Genomic DNA, 22,615 nt, shown 5'->3' with positions numbered 1-22,615 from the left:
TTCCGTAGACAAAGGTCCCTTATAAACAATTATTTTATAAATTTAATCATTTATTGATATCATTTTAAGCCTATTAAAACGAAAAAAGATTAATCATATTTATAATATAATTAGAAATATTATTCATTAAGGTCTAGGTGAATTAATTTTAAACCATTTAAAACTCTTTATTATAGATTTTAATTCTAAATTCATAAATTTATAACACTTATAGCAAAAGGAAACAATTAAAAGCTATAAACATGCATTTCTAATGTCATTTATTAAACATAAAAATTTTATTTACTAAGTAGTGGCATGCTCAATGCATTCCCATTTTCATCACACAATATAACAATTATATTAATGCAATGAAAATAAACACATCCATCAATCAAACTATACAATAAAACATTTTAAATATAGTATGATACATGCTATCATATAATATAACAATTATATTAAATATGATGCATGATCATGCTAATAATCATGCAACTAAAATATAACACTTATATTTAAGAATGATGTATGATAATTATAATCCTAAGGTGAGATTTTAAACTATATGACATACATTATGCATATAATTAATTTAATCAAACATCACATAAAAAAAATAATGGAAAACCCGGCACGATCTAGAGCTCAAACCAACAACCTACTATAACAATAGAGCACCAATTGCCACTACAACAAAACAATAAATCCATAGCGCGAATAAATAATATATTGTTTTTCAATTTTTTTTAAACAAACGTTGTGGCCACTATGTACAGATTTGAATCTATACAGAACTGGAAAAAGATCCTTCGAAAATTGCCATAAAAAATCGTCATTTTCATAGCAACACTTGCCATCAAAACGACACAAACTTACAAACTCGATTACAGAATTAAAATGCCCAAAACAACAGGCCCTTACATCAATCAAATTATTGAAAACTATAATCTAAGGTCCCAAAATCGAAAACATCTATTTTGCAAACCCACATTCACAATGCAGAAAGAAAAAAATACTAACCTTTTCTCTGAATTTTGTTTCAAAAAATTGAAAAAAATGCACGATTTGGCTTTGATTCCAATGGAAGGAATGAAATTCCTATCGCGGAAGCATATGAAAGTAGTGCAAATGGAATTCAATTTGAAAACAAAAAGAATTCAAAGAAAACAAAAGAAAAACCTAACATGCTTCTAAGGAGGAAAAGGAAAATGAAACTAACATTTGTAGAATATCCTTGAAACTCCTTGAATTATATCATATAATATAAACTTTATATATTATATCGTATATAATATAACCAATGGTTTAGTTCTCTTATATGATCTATAGTTCTAATATGAATCGAATCCATATTAATTTTAACCTATAGTTTATTTATGAATCTTATTCATATTATTATTATTATTTGAATCATATTCAAATATTAACTTCTCTCATACAAACTTTATATTATAATGTATCAAATACATTATATTAATTGTATCATATACAATTCATTCCCATTAATCAATTTGAACAATTTAAATTAAACCAAAATAAATTTGATTCTTATTTATCCTTAATGAGCTAACAAGGGGATCTTATGGACCTACAGATTGAAGATCCAATGATATCAGATCAATTAATTAAACTCTTTAATTAAATTAATCTCTATTTATTAACTATCAGTCATTCCATTAAAGACTAATAGTTGCACTCTTCTTACTGTAGATATATTTTTGTGTCCATTAGATATAACCAATCAATAGTGCAATGAACCTCCACAAATTGCTGGTAAGTACAACTAGGCCAAAAATTACCATTTTGCCCCTATAGTTACATCTAACTTTTTAAGTACTATTGATTCCTCTAATGAACAATAAGTTATAGTCCCACTATAACTGAACTCTTCTTGGGCCAAAAGAGGGTGTGGCGCCACATTGTTTCAGACTTGGAATCAGCCCTTAAGAGAACAATTTCTCTACTTACTTTGTTTATAAAGAATGTGTGAATTACTTCTTGTGTACTTGTGTCCTAGCTCCCTAATAAGACGAATCCCTAAAATGGTAGGCATATTGAATCGGTGACATAGGCCACTCGCATCCATAGAAATCGAAGGACCACCTTTATAGGTTCACAACTCACTTAGGATTGAAGTTAAGTCGCCTATGGTTATCTTGGTGAAATGTAGTCTCAATTAGTAACGGTGTTACTAAGAGAGACTATTTATTTCATGATCCGATCTTATACAAACTCTTTGTATAGAATACCTTCGCTCTAATGTCTTGACATGAATGATTAGGATCAAATCATTTGTAGCACTTTAGAACAATTGTAACAACTACAAAGCAGGTTGTATTCGTAGTGTCACCAGAATATGGTATCTAGCCTTATCCATCAACTATAGACCATTTAGGTTATCACTTAAACATGATCCACTTGTATGTCTCCATATACATCCCTCCACATACATGCTTAGGTTATAGAAGATAACATTGGATGTTAGTTTATTGGTTTTGTAGGTTAATAAAACTAAATGTTAAATAAAATAAAACACTTTATTTTATTAGATAACTAAAATGTTTGTATAATATATACAATTACAAACTACGAAACCATGAAATTTAAGGCATAAACCCCAACATTAAGTTCTCACCATATAAAGGTAATAATTCTAAGCCTAACTGTCAAATCTATAGCAAGTATGATCATGTTGTAGTGGTGTGCTATCATCGCTTCAATATAGAATACACAAGTGTTTCAACTAAGAACATGAATTAGGCACTGTTAGTCACAATTAAGCTTATAACAACACTACTTGAAGTTGTGGGGGACCTTAATAAGCTTACAGATAGTAGGGTCACTAGTCACTTAACTCTTGATATTGGAAATCTAAATATCAAATCTGAGTACAATGGTAAGAATTCTTTTACAGTTGGTAATGGACAAAAATTAAAAATCTTTCATATTGGACATAGTGCTATTAAAATTCCTTCTTTTTCTACACACCTTTCCTTAAAGAATATTTTTCATGTTCCAAAAGTTTCTAAAAATCTTATTATTGAAAGTTGAGACAAAAAAACACACACCGATTAACGTAAAAATCCGAGTACTGGGAGAAAACCACAAAATTTTGTTATTATTTTCTGATTATGATATAATAGGTACAAGAGGAGAACAAATAGAAAAATACAAAGACATAAGAAAAAGGAAAAAATATTTAGGGAAAATCTCCCAATGGACTAAGCCTACTCATTCTAACACTCCCTATCATGTTGAGACGTAAATATCAATGAGGTCAACTTGCTAACACAAAATTTGAAGTTTGGTATGAGAAGCGTCTTGGTGAGAACATCAACTATATGTTGGCTCGAAGAGATGTACGGAATGCATATGCTCCCACTGTTAAGTCTTTCATTAGTGAAATGTCGATCAATCTCAACATGTTTAGTTCTCTCATGTTCAACTGAGTTGTTAGCAATACTAATAGCGACTTTATTATCACAAAAAAACTTCATTAGTGTCTCACACTTCTAATGAAGACCAAATAAGACTTTATGGAGCCAAATTTCCTCACATATTCCTAAATTCATAGCTCGATATTCGATCTCAGTGCTACTTCTGGCCATAACACTTTGCTTCTTACTCCTCAAAGTTACAAGATTACCCCTCACAAAAGTACAGTATCCTAAGGTAGACTTTCTATCGATCCTGCCCAGTCAGAGTTAGTATAAGCTTCAACACATCTTCTGTCAGTCTTTCTAAAAGCCAAACCTTTACTAGGAGTTGCTTTTAAATACCTTAGAGTCCTATTAACTTCTTCTATGTGATCCTCATAAGGTGCCCGCATGAACCACACTCACGGTGCTCACAACATAGGAGATGTCAGGCCTAGTGTGAGATAAGTAAATCAGTTTTCCCATCAAACGTTGATATTTTCCTTTATCAATAGGAACTCTACTACCAGAATTTTTTAGTTTGGCATTAAACTCAAATGGGTGTCAGCAAGTTTACATCCTAGCATACTTGTCTCAACTAATAAATCAAGGGTGTACTTTCTTTTGGACATTCAAATACCTTATTTGGATCTAGCAATCTCCATCCCGAGAAACTAATAGAAACAAAACATGCACAATAGAAAAAGAACCGAGACTCTACTTTAAATGCACTTAATTAACAAAAAACCCTAAATGGTAAATTAAATTGAAATTAAGGTTTTCTAAGAAAACTTAATTCAAAGCTTTGATTGTTGCTTGAACCACTACTATGGTTAACCTACTATCCTCTGAACTGAGAACCGGGTTGTGGAACCCGTTGGATGAAGGAACCCAGGAGAGAGAAAAATATGGAAATGGAAGTATGTGGTTGGGACAATAAATCCTTTTTAATAAAAAAAATACTAAGGAAAATAAATAAGCACATTTTTTTATAGAGAAATCACATGCAAACTTACATGTGCATGCAAGCTCATAGGCCAACAACACATAACCCACTAACCATTAGTAGACGTAATGTCTTCATAATATGGTAACACCTAGCCCACAATAGTTAATGGGATTATCCAACAAAAATTTTCCACTAAATTTGGTCAAAGGGCAAAATTGTCTTTCGGTCAAAGTTAAACTTTGACTTTTGAAACTAAAAAATCAAACATTTTGTCTTTTTACAATTTTATCCGTCTTGACTAATTTCGACCTCCTGAGCATGAATCCGCATTCATTTTCTCAAGATTCAAACCACATTTGAATACATTGCCAGTCAAAGTTTGACTTTTTAAAGTCAAAAGTCAATATTCTCACTTTTTTACAACTTTCACTATTTCTATCATTTTCGAGCTTCCGAGTATGAAGTGAATTCTGTCTTGCACCCTATGTTCCCGGTTATCCACCCGATCTTACCCTTGAAATGGGAGGCTTATTGGGCCAATGCTAATGAGTTATCATCACCTATGCAAATCTAAGGATAATTTCGTGTGAACAGAAGTTCATAGTTAGCTCAAGATTAAGATTAAGTTACCTAGGTCATCAATAATCAAGATAGTCAGTTTTAAACAGTAAACGATATTATAACGTAAAAGTGACTATCTCATGGTTCAGTCTTATGTAAACACTTTACATAGGATGCACCCACTTTCATGTCTCTACCTTTATTCATATACTATAGTGGAAGAACTAGGTTTATCTATAGCACTTTTAGAAATCTCATTTAATACTAGTTTACTGCGAGGTTGATGATCTTTGATATGGTCCTCCTCTAAGAATGTGACATTTTTCGATACAAATACTTTATTTTCTTCAGGATCGTAAAATAGACCACCTCTTGATTATTTTGGATAACGTATGAATAGGCATAATTTTGAATGATGTTCCAATTTCTTAGGATTTTACACTAACACACGTGTTGGGCATCCCTAAATTCTAAAGTGACGTAAACTTCCTTTCCGCTCTTTCCATAGCTCATACGGTGTTTCAGAAACATTTTTAGAGGGAACATTATTCAAAATATAGGTAGCTGTCTTTAAAGCATATTCCCAAAAAGAATCTAGCAACTGAGCAAAACTCATCATAGAGCGAACCATGTCTAACACGGTTTCTTTTTTTAATACACCGTTCTACTGAGGCATACTAGGTGTAGAGAGTTGTGACTGAATTTCATGTTCTATCAAATAGTCTTGGAATCATAAGTCCATATACTCTCCACCTTAATCTGATCGAAGTACCTTTTATTGTTTTACCTAATTTATTCTCAACTTCAGCCTTATATTCTTTAAACTTTTCAAGAGAATCAGACTTATAATGTAATAGGTAGATATGATCATATTTTGAATAATCATCAATGAAGCTAATGAAATATTCATACTCCCCCCAAGTTTTGACATTCATTTGACATTCATTGATCCACAAAGGTCCGAATGTACGAGCTCTAAAGGTCCTTTAGCTCTAAAACATTCCAGTAAAAGTATCTTAGTCATTTTTCCTTCAAAACAAAATTCATAAGGAGGTAAAGAGTTATCTTCTAGCTGACTTAGAAACTCATTCTTAACCAATCTTCCAATCCTATTGAGATTTATGTGACCAAGTCTCAAGTGCCATAAATAGGCGTTAAAAGGAAATTTTCTTCTATTTTAGGTTTTAGCTGTTCTAAACATTTTAGTATTTAAGATAAAATTTTCTTTGGTTGGTCTTAACTTATATAAATTGCTTTCGAGTATAGTAGAACAGATCTGAATACCTTATAGAAAATGAATGCTTTGTTCCAAAATACAAGAGATAGATATTAAATTTTGAGGTACATACAAGACATTCTTAAGTGTGACATATCTATCTTCAAAATACAACTTTAAATCTCTCATTACTTTAGTTGAGACCATCTCTCCTGTTCCAACCTTGAGAGTGATCTCGCCTTCTGAAAGCTTTTTCCAATAACTATTTTCCTAAACTAAGAAGCAAATATGGTTAATGGCTCCTGAATCTAGTATCTAGGTTGAATTTTCATATTCCACTAAACATGTTTCAACAACTAGTAAATCATATTTACCTTGTGTTTCCTTCTCAGTCTTTTTCTCTGCAAGGTACTTTGGCCAAGCCATAGTGGTAACACTTACCTTTTCTACAGCTTTCTTTCCCACGTTTTGCTTGAGAGTCTTCCTTTTTTTTTCTTTTTTATTTGAGCATTAGGTTTTGAGGGTCAACTTTGGTTTTAGAGGACAATCCTTTTGAAAACTTCCTTGAAAACTTTCATATAAAATGGTTTAAAGCTCTTCAAAAGAGACTCTAAGATAAAGCTAACCTAATTAGCATCGTCGATGGCACCACCATTAACTTCAGAGATGTTGAACTGTATCATCATGTCCATGACATGTTCTCTAACAAAGGTCCCCTCCTTCATACGCTTAGTGTAAAGGTATTTGATTTCCTCGTTTCTAAGGGACTATTCTGGTTGCCCAAAAAATGCCCTTAATGAATCCATAATCTCTATAGCCATGGCTAAGGATTCATGTTTCTTTGCCAAAACATCAGACATGCTGGCAAGAATGTAGACACGAGCTTTTTCATTAGCCTTCACCCATTGATCATATGCTTTTTGACTAGTTCAATTAGCATTAATGGAGAGGTTTAAGGACATTCCTCAGTTAAGACAAATCTTAAGTCATCAACCACTAGTATCGTGTTAAGATTTGGATTTCATGCTGCATAATTATCGCCATTTAATTTTTTGGAAGCTAGAAGTTGAACTATAAAGTTATTCATGCTGAAAAAAAACAAACATGTTCTCTTAAAAAACAACTATAATCATAAAGAAGCCAATCTAATTTAGTAATTACTAATAATGTACCCTTCATTATTATATTTTGCAATGATATTTCAAAGGTTTAGAAAAACCTTCACGGAAGGGTAGCTGATTACTCTTCCTTTGAATCAAGACAATCTTGACTAGATGCTAACTCTAGAATGACATTTTATTCTTTACAGCACTTAGTTATTGCTAATTTGGTTGAGAATGTACTAACAACTTAGTAATTCTTGTAAGTGTAACCTGCCTTTTTTTGATCTCATAGATCAGAATCAACATGTTCTCGAAAGTGGAAAGTCAATATGAAAACCAATCTTAGAAAATCTATCCACATTTTGAGTTTGCGGTGTTCTAAATCCTATAATACAACCCTCTGAATGGAATGTCACTCTAGGGCAGACAAGCAGGTGTATTATAGGAATCTCACGGTGCGATCTAATAGAAGAGATCGTGGGATATGTTGTCACATATTCCTCAACCACTTACTATGAACTACTTCCCCTATTCACCTTGATATTGATTCATGCAAAAACTCTCTGAAGGGAGTCTGCTCCTATGCACTGCCTAAAGCCATACATGGACCTCACATTATGAACTCTTAGAGACGCTAGATGTAAAATTACACTACTTCTCTCTAGCTGAAGTGTTCTATAACGATTTTAAGGGTTTTCTATTACTTTAGGATTATATTTAGGCTAATTTAAAAAAATCCTAAGAGGTGAAACGTTCAAGTATAACCATTACACCGAATTTTAACCTACGATGTCTAGGTGATAAACCAGTTTTATTACCTCACACCTCTCACGCATGCTCATAAAACTAGGTTAACTAGGCTCAAGAACTTATTACGATCTCCAGATAGCAGGTGTTTCGTAACCCGTCAACTTAAGAACCTCCAACCTTAGTCATCTTATCTGACTTGTTGACAAGATCGAATCAGGTAGACCTCTTGTAACTAGCTTTACAAGATATCGGCCTATTTCTATGAAAATTAGAAGATATTTGTTTAACTTAGGTGAACATACAACTTATCTTTGTTATAGATTTTAAAGTCTAATTATTTTTATAACTCTTATAAAATTAAAGACTAACCTATAACATACATTCAACAACTATTATATAACATTTATATAAAAAATGATGACGTGGACAACTTTAGGATTGACGGTAATGCATTTACCGGGGTTGTCTGAAGGCGGCAGAATCATTCTTCTATGGTAGCACTAATCCGAGAATCGAGGGTGGTGGCGACGATGACGTTAAAACTAGTGGCTGCCTCTTTTGTTTGATTTTCATCACTAGTTGTGTGCCACACCCCGTTCCGCAAACACTTTCGAGATGTGGTATGACTTTGAGCAATTCTGACACGTTAAACACCAAAAACACTTAGCTTGAGGTCCTTAAGCTTAGCTTAATTGTTATGATTATTTTACACTAAAGCTTACACTCACATTTTAGGTGATATAAAGCACTTAACACAATGGAAGTTGGTGAAACATATCTTTTATTAACTTCTAAGAAGGCATTCTACATCACTTTACAAAATACATTAATACAAGACTTCAACTTAAAACAAGGCGCCTGGCAATCTCTTCTCGCCTAGCAGCTTCTCACCATTTCCTTAGTTTGGCCTTAACGTTTTATCACCTTAGGAGTGAAAACTTAAAACGTAAGTCAAAAAACTTAGTGGGAAGTTTTAAGAACGCCTTGTTTGTAATACATTTCATAAACATCATCATTACATATCATATCGCGTGAACATATCAAAACACACACTAGTCATAAAACATTCCTATCACCAAGGCCTTGAATCATTCTCTACGCTAAGACTCGTTATCTTGCATTTAGACTACTGCGATGTCCTTTTCATCAATAGGCTTCGAGAATATCCTAATTCATTCCTTGTTGCTTAGGCCACCTAACACAATACACATTTTTTATGCATTGGTCGACCTCATTCCACCATATAGTCCTTTTTTATATGGCTGCCTTTACTCCTTATGTGCACATAACAGTTGGCTCATTGATAGGGAGAAAACTTGAACACAATTTCACATTCATTTGGAACACATAAAACATACTTTTAACATAACATACACTTTCCATTTGAAATCTCTATGAAAACATTTATACATAAATCATCATTTCAAATAAGTATAACTTTAAAGAAAGCTTTCGATCTTATAAATACTTTGAAAGAAAATACTTATAAAACTAAGTTGCCTTAGCCCCGATTACTCATACACTTCTTCTTCTCGCGTAGTCCCTCAAAAACAACTTGTATACTTAGTTTTCTCTTCAGTCCTCTAGAGTAACACTCCTAAATAATCTGATTTCTTCCTCTATTTACACTAGTCCTAAAACGGGTTAGTCACTCTTAAACTCTTAATAACTTGCCAGCTCCTACTCTTAGTGGTGCACGTGGAAGCTTAATGTTTAACTTAACCATGCTTAGCTTAAACTTCTACACATGGCCCATTAAGTAATCTTCGAAAATTTTCCAAAATTTTCCTTACTTCTTCTCGCCTAACCTTCAGTTTAAAAGGACACTCAACCTACATTCTAATCTTCCTCACCTTCTTTTTATCTTTGCAAAGAACCCTCAACGCCTACTTCTTATCGCCTAAGTCAATTCAAAACGCCTTCCTTTTAAACACTTAGCCAAACTTTTAGCCCTTCTTAGATATGGGTTTCACATTGTTCTTCTAAGGTGTGTTCAATGTCCCTCTCTGATACCATATTGAAAGTAGAGACAAAGAACACACATCGATTGACGTGAAAACTCGAGTATCGAGAGAAAAACCACGATATTTGTTCTTATTCTTTTATGGCTATGATACAATAGGTACAAGAGAGGAATAAATAGAAAAATATAAATAAATAAATAAAGAGGAAAGAATATTAGGACAAATCTCCTATTGGGCAAAGCCCACTAATTTTAGCACTTATAAATACTATCAAGCTTACCTCTGACAACAATTGTTTTGTGGAATTTCACTCAACTAATTGTGTTGTAAAGAACAAAACATTAAAGAAAGTGTGCTAAAGCTACTATTCACTATAAGAAATGGGCCTAACAGCCCTTGTGGATAACCCATTTTAAATAGAGTTATTGAAAAATGAAAGGAGTAAATATCTTAAATTAGAAATTAAAAGGGTTTGCCCCAAAATTTCATCAAATTCTCTTTCCTTCCTTTTATTCCCCTCTCAAATTTCAGAAACCCCCTTCTGAAAATTTCCCATGCAACTCCCTCCTCTTGTCTCGCTCTCTTCCACTCACAATCTCTCTCTTTCGCACCTATACACCAACGAGGAACCTTTATGTCGTTCAACTTGCCCGAGATAGGCTGCGAACAATAAATACTCTCTCTATCTCTCTATCGCTTTCTTCCATGCACCTATGTACTACCGCCCAACCACCCACTTGCATCATTCAACTTGCCAGACGACAGCAGCACGCCACGCCAGCAAGCCGCACTTATTGTCTATGGCGAAACTATGTTTTCTTCACTAGTGCTCAGTTTTTTTATTGTCGAAAGTTGAACCCTAATGTGGAATCTCTCTTGTGTTGAGATATGTCATCAATAAAGCTCGATCTATGCCATTGAAGCTATTGTGGGTATGTTTTGGTGAGTATTTATGGTTTTTTTTGGAATTTTTTATACCAATAGGCTTTTGACTCAAATTAGTTGATAAATTTTCTCTTTTCAATAGATTGAAGTAGGATGAATGCTTTATGCAAGTCTCAAAAGGACAAAACGTTTGTTTATTACAATTTTATTGTTCGAACGTAGGTTTTTAGCAAAAAGAAATGAATAAGAAAAATGAAGGAGTTACATTAAGTGATCCATGCTTGTGTCAACCAACCAGGCATCGAAAGGAAAGGGTAGTTTAGGTGATATGAATTCTAGAAGACAAGAACGATTGGTGAGATTGTCAACTGAAGGACGAAAAGACGACTTTAGCGCCTCATAGCAATGATTCATAAGTCAGAGAATTAATGGCGCCTCAGACCATATGATATTCCATCGATCCATGCCTATAAATACAAGTCTCTCTCCTTCATTTTGTGTGTGTGAGGCTCCAGTGAAAGATCAACTTCATCCCTCGCCTTCCTTCTCGTGCTTTAGGTGAGAATTTAGAGTGAGAGATGTACAGAATCCAAATCTCATTCCCAAGAGATTGTGCTCTAAGACTTGTCTCATTTACTTTATTTTCATTTGCAATATTTATGTATTATATTTATATTTTGAACCTCATGACTAAGAGGTCTAAAGTTTTAATTATGAATACAAAGAATTTTGATTATCATTTTCCCATCTCTTTACCTTTCACTTAATTGAGTTTTTTATAATTATGAATAATTCAAAGTAGTGATAGTTCTTAGAGAGTCTGAATGATCTTATTATTTACCTTATTTAGCCAGAGCTTCATTCAACGTGTCATTCCATTCAGAGGAAGGAATGAAACATTGGGTGTTATTAGTTAAGAGAGTCAATAACTAAGATCTTGCTAAACAGGCAGTGAAGGGATTGTAGAGATGCAATCACTTCACTGAATTCCTCCTTAACATACATATCAGAAATATGAGTATGTGTGGCACCAAGGCATCAAAAGGCTACTTGCCTTAATATAGGATGGATTATAAACAATGCGACTAAACAAACTAGATGTAAATCAAATTGTAATTTCAAGTATTTGCATCCCAATAGTCAAAGGCTCCAAAAAGATGCTTACCTTAATTCTGGAATTAGTAGGTGCTTTTATTGTCTCAAGGAACTACTCATCCTTTGTATATAATAAACATATCGTGACATAATATAATGAACATTCCTTTCTTACACTCGCCTAATACAATTTGAGTTCTCAAATACATACATATTAATCCTTCCCATTTCCCCTTTCGCATCACACTTAGTGCAAATAATATTAGATGAATTAAGTAATACTGTGAATATAACAATATTGTATGGATACCACATGAAACTAGTCCATGCGTTATAATTAGAAGAAACCAAAAGTTCCCTATATTCGACCCTAGCTTACCCAAGAAACCTTCCTTTCCGCTTACACTTAGGCAAAAGAGAGGAAAACTTGTGCGCAATTGACACATTTATAAAATTAAGCAACCTCAACTTAGTTCTAACTTAGTTGCATACTTAGAGCTTTAACTTTACATTCATGATAGCATGAATTTGAACGCATATATATACAAACAAGCAGCATTAAAGGATCTTGGCAAGTTACCTTATTTCTTAGGAATACAAAGTATATAACATATCTTCTACACAGGTTAGAATTAACTCATCTAAAGCCATGTCGTATACTAGCTGTAACAGAAAAGCATTTAGTTCCTAATGAGGAAGAACTTATGGTTAATCCAACTATGTACAGAAGTGTTAGAGGTGCATTACAATTAAGTCAACTTCTTCAATAACCTACTTCACTTCATTGGAAACTTGTAAGAAGAATTCTAAGGTATTTGAAGGGAATTCTTGGCTATGGATTTCATATTCTCAATTCAGATAATTATCATGTGACAGCTTACTCAGATGCATATTGGCTTGTTTTCTTGGTGATCGACGATCAATAGCAGATCATTGTGTTTTTATTGGTGATTCTCTCGTATCCTGGTCTTCAAAGAAACAATATGTTGTAGCAGGATCAAGTAAAGAATTAGCAAAGATCTCTTGCACATATAGTTGTTGAAATAAGTTGGGTTTAATTATTACTTGCAGAAATTTAGTATCCATCTTCTTCAATTTCAGTGATATGGTGTAACAATATTAGTGCACTTTCCCTAGTTGCTAATCTTGTGTTTCATTCCAAAGGTAAGCATGTTGAACTTGATTTGCACTTTGTGAGAGATAAAGTTCTGGCCAAGCAATTAGATGTTCGCTATATACCAACAAATCAACAACTTGCTTATGGTTTAACAAAGTCATTGACAAAATTCAAGTTCTGTGAGCTTCAGTCCAAACCCAATGTTTGTTCATCACCCATGAGTCTGGGGGGTGGTTGTTTCTTATCAAGTTTGACAGAAGTTAGTTTTGTCATATTTTCCTCTTATTTGTTTATAATTTTATATTACTTCTAATTTGCATCAGTTATTACTTCAGTTTAAAATTGTTTAAGGTGGTCAGTGGTGTAAGTGGTTACAAGAGGTTATTCACCCTTGTTTTCTCCTAAGCACTCATTATAGTTGTAATCTTGAGAATATTTAAATCCATCATCAATGAATATGATATGCTTTTCATTATTTTAGTTTCACCCAAGATTTTATTTAAATTTGTTATCATAAAATCCTTTTAACATGCATCACTAATATGTAAAGTATAAAACCGTACCTAATAAAGAAAGAAGTTTTAAAAGATTTTAAATCTTAATAACTTTTTGAAGATTTTCCTTATAGCAATTGAAGTTTAAATCTGTCCAAAATTGGAAGATGGTTTTCATAAAAAAAATATTATAGTGTATCTTTCAAAAGGAAACAGCAAATTAAATAGATAATGGGCCTCATAGGGTAAGAAGAATGATGTTTCTTTTCAGCCAGGCCTAGCTCCGGGCCCCAGTTTTATCAATAAATCGGAGCGCGATGAACTCCCCAATCCAACGGCCAGGAATCCACGTCATGACGAAGAGCGCATCCTTCTAACGTCTATATTTCACCAACGGTCGAAAACTCAAAAATATAGAGAATTCCCCATTTCCTCTCCATCTCAATCTGCACCTCATTCTTTTCTCTTTAATCAAAGAAAAACCATTCTCTTCATTTTAGCCCTTCGTCATCTTCTTCTTCCTGCAAAACCCCTTTATATTTTTTTTCCATAAAATTTCACATATCCAGAATTTAGAAATGACTCTTCTTGATCGCCCTGATGACATTGAAGCCCCAAACATTCAGGTCTGGAACAATGCTGCATTTGACAATGGAGAATCCGATGTTAGAACCGTTTCTTGGTCAAATATGCAAGATTCCTACAAGAATCAATCTTCCCAACCATTGCAGAGTGATTGCAGCAAAGAAAATTTGTGCCCTTTGAATTTGAAGACCCCTGCTTCCGGCAAGTACCCTGTTTCTGTGAAGCCGCTCAATCGTAATGGCGTCGTTGAAAATTCACAACGGAAGCCATTCAAAACGCCTCGTATGGTCTCAGCCAAAATGTATGGTGACAAGGGGAAAGAAGAGGAGGAGGTAATTAGTAAGAAAAGAAATGTTGATGAAGAAATCGAAGAAACAGAGAGGGAAATCAATCGATTAGCGACAAGGCTAAAAGCTCTTCAAATTGAAAAGGCCGAGCAAAAAGCCGTGAGAACAGCAGTTCAGAGGGGTGCAAGATTCGTGCCCATCAGATCGGTTGATTCGAAAGCAAGTAGCAAGAATTCAGATGGGGTTGGTAAAATGTTTGAAGACTCTTTAGTTGAACCGAAAATTTGTAAAAACAGAGGCTTAAGTTTGGGGCCGTCGGAAATCCACGGTGGCATCGAAGCACGACGGCAAGGGAAGACAGAAATCACGCCAGCTCAGCGAATTCAAAACCGTCGCCAATCATGCCTTCCAAAATTACTAGATATTGACGAAGTGAAGGCGAAGAACAGAAGAGGAAACAGCTTCAGCCTTAGCCCCAAATCGAGGAGGACTTTGATCAAGGCTCAAACTGTACGGAAACCAGCCACCACTATCGTATCAAAACGGCCGGTAAAAAAAGATGGGGTTTTTGAATCAATTCAACCAAAGAAGCTCTTTAAAGACGTTGAAAAATCAGTACCACCCACTAGTGTCAAAAAGCCATTGAGAACTGGTAGGATTATAGCGAGCCGTTACAATCAGACAAACGAAAGCAGCCAAGTACCCACAGAGAATCGTAAGAGATCTCTGCCAGGAAATTGCAAAGACGATGGAAGCAGTAGGTATGACAAGCGGCGATCTTCGTCGGATCTTAGCCAAAGCAAGGCACCGCAAAGCAGAGTGAAGAAGCGATGGGACATACCAAATGAAATAATGATTCTTCAACAAGAAATGGAAGAAACATGTTTGGAGTCAGTTTCGAAGGTGGGCGATAAGCTTCCGAGGATCAGAACGACTCGCTGTGCGAATATGAGCCCAAGGGACTCGGGACCGGCCAAGAGGGTGTCTGAATTGATTGGGAGTAAGACAAGTTTTTTTGCTGATGAAGAGATGGAAGCATTAATCTGTCAGAAGTTGAATTTTGCAGAGGATGAGGAAGAATGAAATGAAACAATGACGTTTTTTTTTATATCTTTTAAGTCAGTATTTTGTGAACCATAACTCCTGTTATGGAAACAGGCAAAGCTTCTTGTTTGTAGACTTGTGTTTGTGTAAAAAATAAAGGATCAAACTTTCATTTTTTAGCAACTTTTTCTAATATAAATGGGGCTACATGAGTCGTAAAATTTAAATTTGAATTCAAATGCAATTTTAAAAGTAATGACAAAAATGGGATCTGATGAGATCAAATGTTGTTCAATTTGAAGAGTTTGGGTGTTTTGAAGTAGGAGATATCAGATTCTGCTTGAATCCCTGCCAAATACAAATCTTCTGCCCCAATCTGACATGACCAGAATCCTTGTGCGCCAACTTACTAGCTTGCTGTAAAAATACAAAAACAAAACATGAGACAACAAGACTTTCATGCTGAAAAATATGCTTCAAATCATGTTTCTGGTTTTAAATTGAATGAATCTTGTTACCTGGCATAGACAGAGTACCAAAGCCACTGGGTGCTATGACCAATTGAGATCCAATCCCCAGGTAGTTGAGCTGCAGTTTGTTCTCCCCCAAGAGGAGCAAACTGCCCAAAATGCTTGTACCTTTCACAAAAACCAACCGAATTTCAGTCTTCAAATACCATAAACTCACTCATTTAATTTAGTCTTTGTGATTTTTACCTGAAGGGATGAAATCTGTGGCGTCCTGTCCCTCGAAATCGGAGAGGGCCTTCAGGGTACTTTTCACATTGATCCATCCGGTTGAAGCAGCTTGCAAGATATTCACCTTGTTGAGCAGCAACCTACAAAATTCCCGAAAAGGACTTAATGATACAGTAGTTGAAGCAGCACTAGAACAAAAGAGATTTGGAAGCCAATATGATCGAGATGTATGTGTTCACTTGAGCAGTAGCAGGGAGATTTTTCATCTGAGAATCGACTTCAGAAAGTAAGGACTTAAAGCTCTCAATATCCAGTTCGGTCGACTGTTTCTGTGTGTCGGATTGTGTCTTTTTCAACAAAGCTGCAAAGTTCTTCATCTGCTTCTTCTTCAGATAGATCTCAACTTGAGGGTACCTCTCACAAATGTCATCTACGACTTCTTGAAATTCTTGCAGGGCTAAAGCTCCCGACTTATCCTTGTCTGCCTTACTGAATATTACTGCAATATCTTCCTGCAAGCAACAGATTATCAAAAGAAAGATGTGTGAAAGTGAAGCAAATAGAAAAAAACTCGATCAACAATTACCATGACTCTTCTTTGATTTACAGTGGCACAATCACCAAGAGCGTAGACGCCATCACATCCTTCAACCCTTAGCCACTCATCAGTTGCCAAAGCTCTTCTGTTAGTCTGACCAATCTGCTTCATGAAATCAATGACTTGAGGACGAGGGCCTATGCCGGTAGACCAGACAACCATTCCAAAAGGAATGGATACAAATTCACCGGTTGCTCTTTCTTTTGTGGAGATTTCCTTATCAGTTACTTTTACGACCATGGAACCAGTTTTTAGTTCAATCCCATCTCTTTGAAATTTTTCTTCAGCAAAAGCAGTAATTCTCTTGTCAAACCTATAAAAAAAGTGCCCTGAATTTGATGCTCCAAAGTAACGAACCGTATAAAACTATACCGAAAGAACATTAAACAATTTCCTTACATGTTCAAAATATGATCTCCTGCCTCCAAGAGGGTTATTTTCACGTAGTCTTTCAATGAAGGATACAATGCTGCTAAATCCTCAACTGCGAAGTCATGAAGCTCTGCTGCAAATTCCACTCCAGTTGGACCACCTCCAACTATTACAAAGTGAAGAGTTCTCTTCTTCTCTTCTTCACTTAGATTTGGAAGGCTGGCTCGCTCGAAACAATCAATTACAGTCTGACGAATCCTCTGAGCATCTTCCACTCCCTATGTAAAGTTTCAATTTACTTCAGTTTGTTGTACAAAGACATTGCCATTGTACAAAAATAATATACCTTCAAGAAGTGAGCATTTTCCTCAACTCCGGGTATGTTGAAAGTGTTGGATTTAGCTCCCATGGCTATAATCAGATAGTCATAATCAACAGAAAATTCTTCTCTGCCACCCAAATTTGTGTCTTGAATTGATCTACAGAATACCACCTTTTTCTCTGCATCTATCTTATAGCACTCAGCTTCCCTAAATTCAATATCCAGACCTTTCTGCAATGTAAATCATCATTATATTAACAGAGCAATGGCTAAACCAATAATAAAGCCAAAAACTTTTGTTCACATGTAAAGTTCGAGTGAATTTCATTCAGACTATCTTAAACAAAACAAATCTGACTACCTTCTTTGTAATAGTACGAATCGGTTCAACAATGCTGCGAGCTTCAACCGTGCCACACGTGACACTAGGAAGCAAAGGGGTGAAAGCAAAGTAATTATGAGGAGAAATAACATGAACATCATAAGATGAACTCTTGAGATTCTTCAAAAAACTTGTGCCAGCCCATCCTGTTCCAAGCACCACTACTTTCTTTTTCTTGCAGTAACCATCTTGTTGGAATGCATCGGCGTACACAGAATGATACAGAGATCTGCCATTAGTAGCTGCTACCAGTCCACCACCACTGCAGAACAGAGCAATGTTATATCTATATTTTCCATTATAAGTAGAATTGCATCCATAAATTGAATATATACAATCTAAAAAACATGTTCTATTTTTCTTGTCAGACATATGATCATTTGTTTAACTCATCATCAATCCATATTTTATTGGAATTCAAAAAAGGAATTTTGGACAAGGAATTTCAACCAACAATACAATTGAGAATACTTCGGAGAATGGCTAGATTTTTTTCTCTTTTGTGAATTCAGTAACATGTAGGTACCATATTTGAACATTTGATCAATTGAATCCAAAGTACAAGCTCGATTTGGTATCAGCTAATTCCTCAGTAATAGAAACAAGTTTAAAAAAATGTATTATGATATGTCCACTTTCCGTGAAAAATAATCAAAGGTTATACAAGTGAGGGCAACCATCTTCTATTGATAAGAGGCTTTTAGGGTGAAACCAGAAACAAAACCTCATACCATTGTGAAGATTTGTTGGAGAGTCCGTTCTTTCAAACACAAACTATTCATATATATTCACCCTTCAACAATGAAAAGAAAAAAAGAGCAAAAGAAGATATAAGAATATTGCAGAAGACCGGAAAGAGAAGAGTGAATAAAAATTATACCTGACAGTGAAAACAATGAGAAGCTTAGATATGGAAGGATGATCACGAAAAGCATTAGAAGCTTTGGTGTAGAATGAATTCCACCTCATAGTGAAAGCCCTGAATGTCACTCTTTTCCCAGAAACAAAAAAAAGAAAGAGAGAGAGAGAAGGAGAGATCCGTATACAACAGTTATGTTATTAAGCCTTAAGTGAAAGAATGTTTTCTTTATACAGCAGAGAGAGAAAAGGAAGGAGTAACTGCCAAGTAAAGAAGAAGAAGAAGAAGAAATAGGTTTTTATTTTAATTATAATTTTACATTAATGAATAAGATTCACCATTTATTTTCATGGCCAACAAAGTGGGAAAGAATGGCAAGTGTCGTTGACTGAGACAGAGATCTCCTTATATATATATATATATACTCGATTTATTCCCTAGTTTGTAGGTAGTTGATGAGCCAATGAATATTAACATCCAACCAAAAAATTAGGAATTAAAATCTCACTCAACCAATTTACACCATAATCATATCACTTCCCTCTAAATTTAAAAATAATCTAAACGTTTTTTTTTCAAAACTTGGTAGACAATTTTTTAAAATTCTTTTACTACAGGATCGTTTAATTTTTTTATACAATCGTTTAGATTTTTTTACACGATCTTTTTAATTCTTTTGATACACGATCGTTTAGATTTGTCTACCGGTAATTTATTTTTTTTACACGTTTACATTTGCTACTCTAATCTAAATAATTATTTTTAAGATTTTTTATTCACAATTTTTTAGATTTTGCTATTTTTTTGTACACGGTCGTTTAGATTTGGTTATTCAAATTTAAACGACGTAAAAAAGGAAAGGAAAAGAAGAAAGACGGAATGAAATCACAGTGAAAAAAAAAAAAGAAATACGATGGAAAGATTAAATGATATAAAAAAGAATCAGAAAAGAAGAAAGACGCTGAAAATATTAAACGACATAAAAAAGAATAAAAAAAGAAGAAAGACGTTTGAAAGAAATCGCAAAATCATAAAAGGAAAAAACGATGAAAAGAAATCACAGCCAGAAAAGAAGAAAGACGATGGAAAGATTCAACAATATAAAAAAACAATTGAAAAATAAAAAAAAATGATGGAAAGAAATTGCAGGAAGAAGATGAGGAAAGAAATTGCAGGAGGAAGACAATTTCATTGCAAATAAGAGAAGAAAGATGGAAGGGCAAATATTTAAAAAATGACTAATTTTATGGGATTTGTTATACAGGCCGTAAATAATTTAGTGTTTTGTTATATGTATGTAAGTTTCCCTTATAACAATAACAATAAATGGTAGCTTGTAAATCATATTTAAAATCATCATTTAGAAATCATGTTGTCACTCACTGATGGTAGCTTAAACCCTCAGTTTGTAAATCTACCCGATCTCCTCTTGACCTGAAATAATGGGAAAAATTCATTTAAATCCTTTTTATCTTAAAAATATCAAAACGTTGCTTAAAATTTCCCAAAATATTGAAAACAACTCGAAAACACCCATTTGACATTGTTGGCGCGTAGAGGGAGGGCAATAGAGCTAACACATGCGGGCATGGCCTAGGCAGACCAACCGTGTGCTAACCTCGCAATGAGGCTTGCCGGCGCGCACCTCATGCTTAACGCCTGACCATCTGACATGCCACAGTGTGGCCTTCACGCGTACGCTGGACTTGCCATATGCTTGCCTGGTCACGCGCCCATGTGCATGGCCTATCTTGCACGCAAGCTATGTGTCCAACACACGTCCAACACCCAAAATAACCTCTTTTAACCCAAAATGCGTGCCCATCTCGCCCAACAACCCTTGACGTTCGACCAACCACCCACACTATGCATAACTCACTTTTTTAGCCAGAATCTTACTTTCACTTTAGAGCTTAATATCTTAAGATCCACAACTCAAATGAAAATATTTCCTTCTACAAAGTTTCTGGAAAATGTATTAACTGTTACCTCAAAGTTTCAGCTAAAACCTTCATGTATTGGGCTTTGTAGCCTCCTTGAAGTGGAAACTACTTAAATTTCTCCCGAGAATGACCTTTCTCTCTTCTTTCAACTCAAACTCGACCTTCCTCTTGCCAAATTGAACTAGTAGCCCCACCTTAGAAAATATACTCATTTTATAAACTTTTTAGACCCATTTTAGCAAAATTGTATGAGTACTTTGGGAGAAATTGCAATTTGAAGTGACTTATGTATACTGAATCGTGCATGAAAAGTTCTTGAGCCCTCCTACTTGCCGAAGTCTAACCTATGCATACACATGACACCTAGAATCCACTTAACCGACTCACCATCTCGCCTAACTTCACTCAGAAGACCCAACCAAAATGTCTAAGTGTTAGTCTCAAGCCAAAACGCCTTGTCAAATGTCGATTAACCTCTCTTGACCTAGCCACAAGCTACCAAACGAATGTCTAAGCCAAACTAGCCTCTAAGGAAATCTTCTCGCCAAGCCAAAACGCCTAACAAAACTCTAAAACATGTATTCTCGCCTAATCCACAACCAAAACGTCAAACATCCTTTAGAGGTTATTTAACCCTTCTCGGCCACACACCACAACACCAACTTGCCACCCACTCATGTCTAAACGCCTAACATCATCACCTTGCTGAAATAACCTCTTTATTTCCTCATCTTTTGGCTATCCACCAAGCTCAAAATGCCTAGACCATGGACTTGGCCAAATTTTTCCTCTTTTCCAAACTAACCTCCTCAACTCTTAAATCATTAGTCACTTAGCTTTTCTTCTCTCCACCTACCATGATGCACTTACGATGACACTTTTAAGGCACAACCTCTCGACGCCATATACCCACACTTGTTCTCCTTTAGGGATACAAATAATGGAAGTTATCTCGCTAAGGTGGAGTTTGTCTCCAAACTCCTCCTTGTGTGCGCTAGCCATATCCTTGCTACTTGTCCTCTTGTGTAGTTGGTGATAAACACTGGTCAAGTGATGACTATAGCTCAACTAGCGTGATAAGGATTATAAGCTAACCTTCTTATCAAGAACTTATCATAGGACTTAACTACAAATAACACAAAGATAGATGAACAGTAAAGAGATAGATGATTGAAACGGTATAATTATGCAATGTATTAAAGAATATAGGCCTTAAGCCACTATATAGTATAAACAAATACATTACAAAGAAATACAAATAATGGAAAGTGTAGAAATGACATTACAAGTTAGGGGAGATGGGGAACGAGATCTTCTTCACTCAAACTTCAAGCTTTCACTCTTAGACTGACCGGAGAAGATGAAGAACTGCTTTACAGATAGTGGAAAGGCTAATCCTCTCTACCGCTCTCTATTTTTTGGCCTATTCGGGCCTACCCTTGTTGATAGAGATGGAGTCCTTTATATAGGCACATTTAGGTGGGAAATCTAATCTTTTGAACATGTTAGGGGCCGAAAGCTGCCTCTGTATTAAATCACATCAACTCCAACTACCACTTTTGTCTTCTAGCGAACCTCTTCTCGCCTAGTCTTCGCACGAGCTCCTCTGCAATTCGCTAGCTTTTTTTTTTGTTCCCAATCCTGCGTTAAGACACCAAAAACAAGGTGAAACAAGCATAAATGCTTATGTAAAGACTATAAGCTATACATTTTGACACATTTCTTATGTGTTTTGGATTCATTATTTTATCTAAAAGACTATAATAACTTGTATTTCTACAAGTTATCAAACTACGCGTTTTGATACTTTATCGTGTGTTATGACTTCATTATTCTACCTAAAAGGCCATAATAACTTGTATTTCTACAAGTTATCATCTATCATTGTAGGTCAATCCCGTTAACAATATGAAATACCAAGTGATTGATGTGACTACTCAATATGTTGTGTACTTGCCTTTGAAGATTTGTGTTGCAGGATGTGGGATATATT

General features: G+C 34.9%; 2 protein-coding genes across 2 annotated transcripts; one reads left to right on the top strand and one right to left on the bottom strand.

The window, feature by feature from the left end:
• Window positions 1–13,985: 13,985 nt before the first annotated feature.
• LOC103490474 (uncharacterized) lies at window positions 13,986–15,741 on the top strand. The gene has a single exon (XM_008449996.3). The coding sequence runs from the start codon at window positions 14,111–14,113 to the stop codon at window positions 15,485–15,487; it is 1,377 nt and encodes a 458-aa protein (XP_008448218.2). The 5' UTR covers window positions 13,986–14,110; the 3' UTR covers window positions 15,488–15,741.
• Window positions 13,997–18,855, bottom strand: LOC103490475 (external alternative NAD(P)H-ubiquinone oxidoreductase B2, mitochondrial). The gene is made up of 9 exons (XM_008449998.3): window positions 18,701–18,855; window positions 17,800–18,082; window positions 17,463–17,669; window positions 17,144–17,394; window positions 16,733–17,057; window positions 16,386–16,658; window positions 16,165–16,286; window positions 15,967–16,086; window positions 13,997–15,865 (listed from the first exon to the last, which is right to left on the bottom strand). Exons 1-9 carry the CDS (start codon window positions 18,787–18,789, stop codon window positions 15,778–15,780), a joined length of 1,758 nt encoding a protein of 585 aa, XP_008448220.1. The 5' UTR covers window positions 18,790–18,855; the 3' UTR covers window positions 13,997–15,777.
• Window positions 18,856–22,615: the final 3,760 nt, after the last annotated feature.

Source organism: Cucumis melo, chromosome 11 (assembly GCF_025177605.1).
Source record: "Cucumis melo cultivar AY chromosome 11, USDA_Cmelo_AY_1.0, whole genome shotgun sequence".
NCBI classification, from domain to species: domain Eukaryota; kingdom Viridiplantae; phylum Streptophyta; class Magnoliopsida; order Cucurbitales; family Cucurbitaceae; genus Cucumis; species Cucumis melo.
The sequence above is the reverse complement of the archived record's forward strand: the minus strand, read 5'-3'. Positions and strand labels throughout refer to the sequence as shown.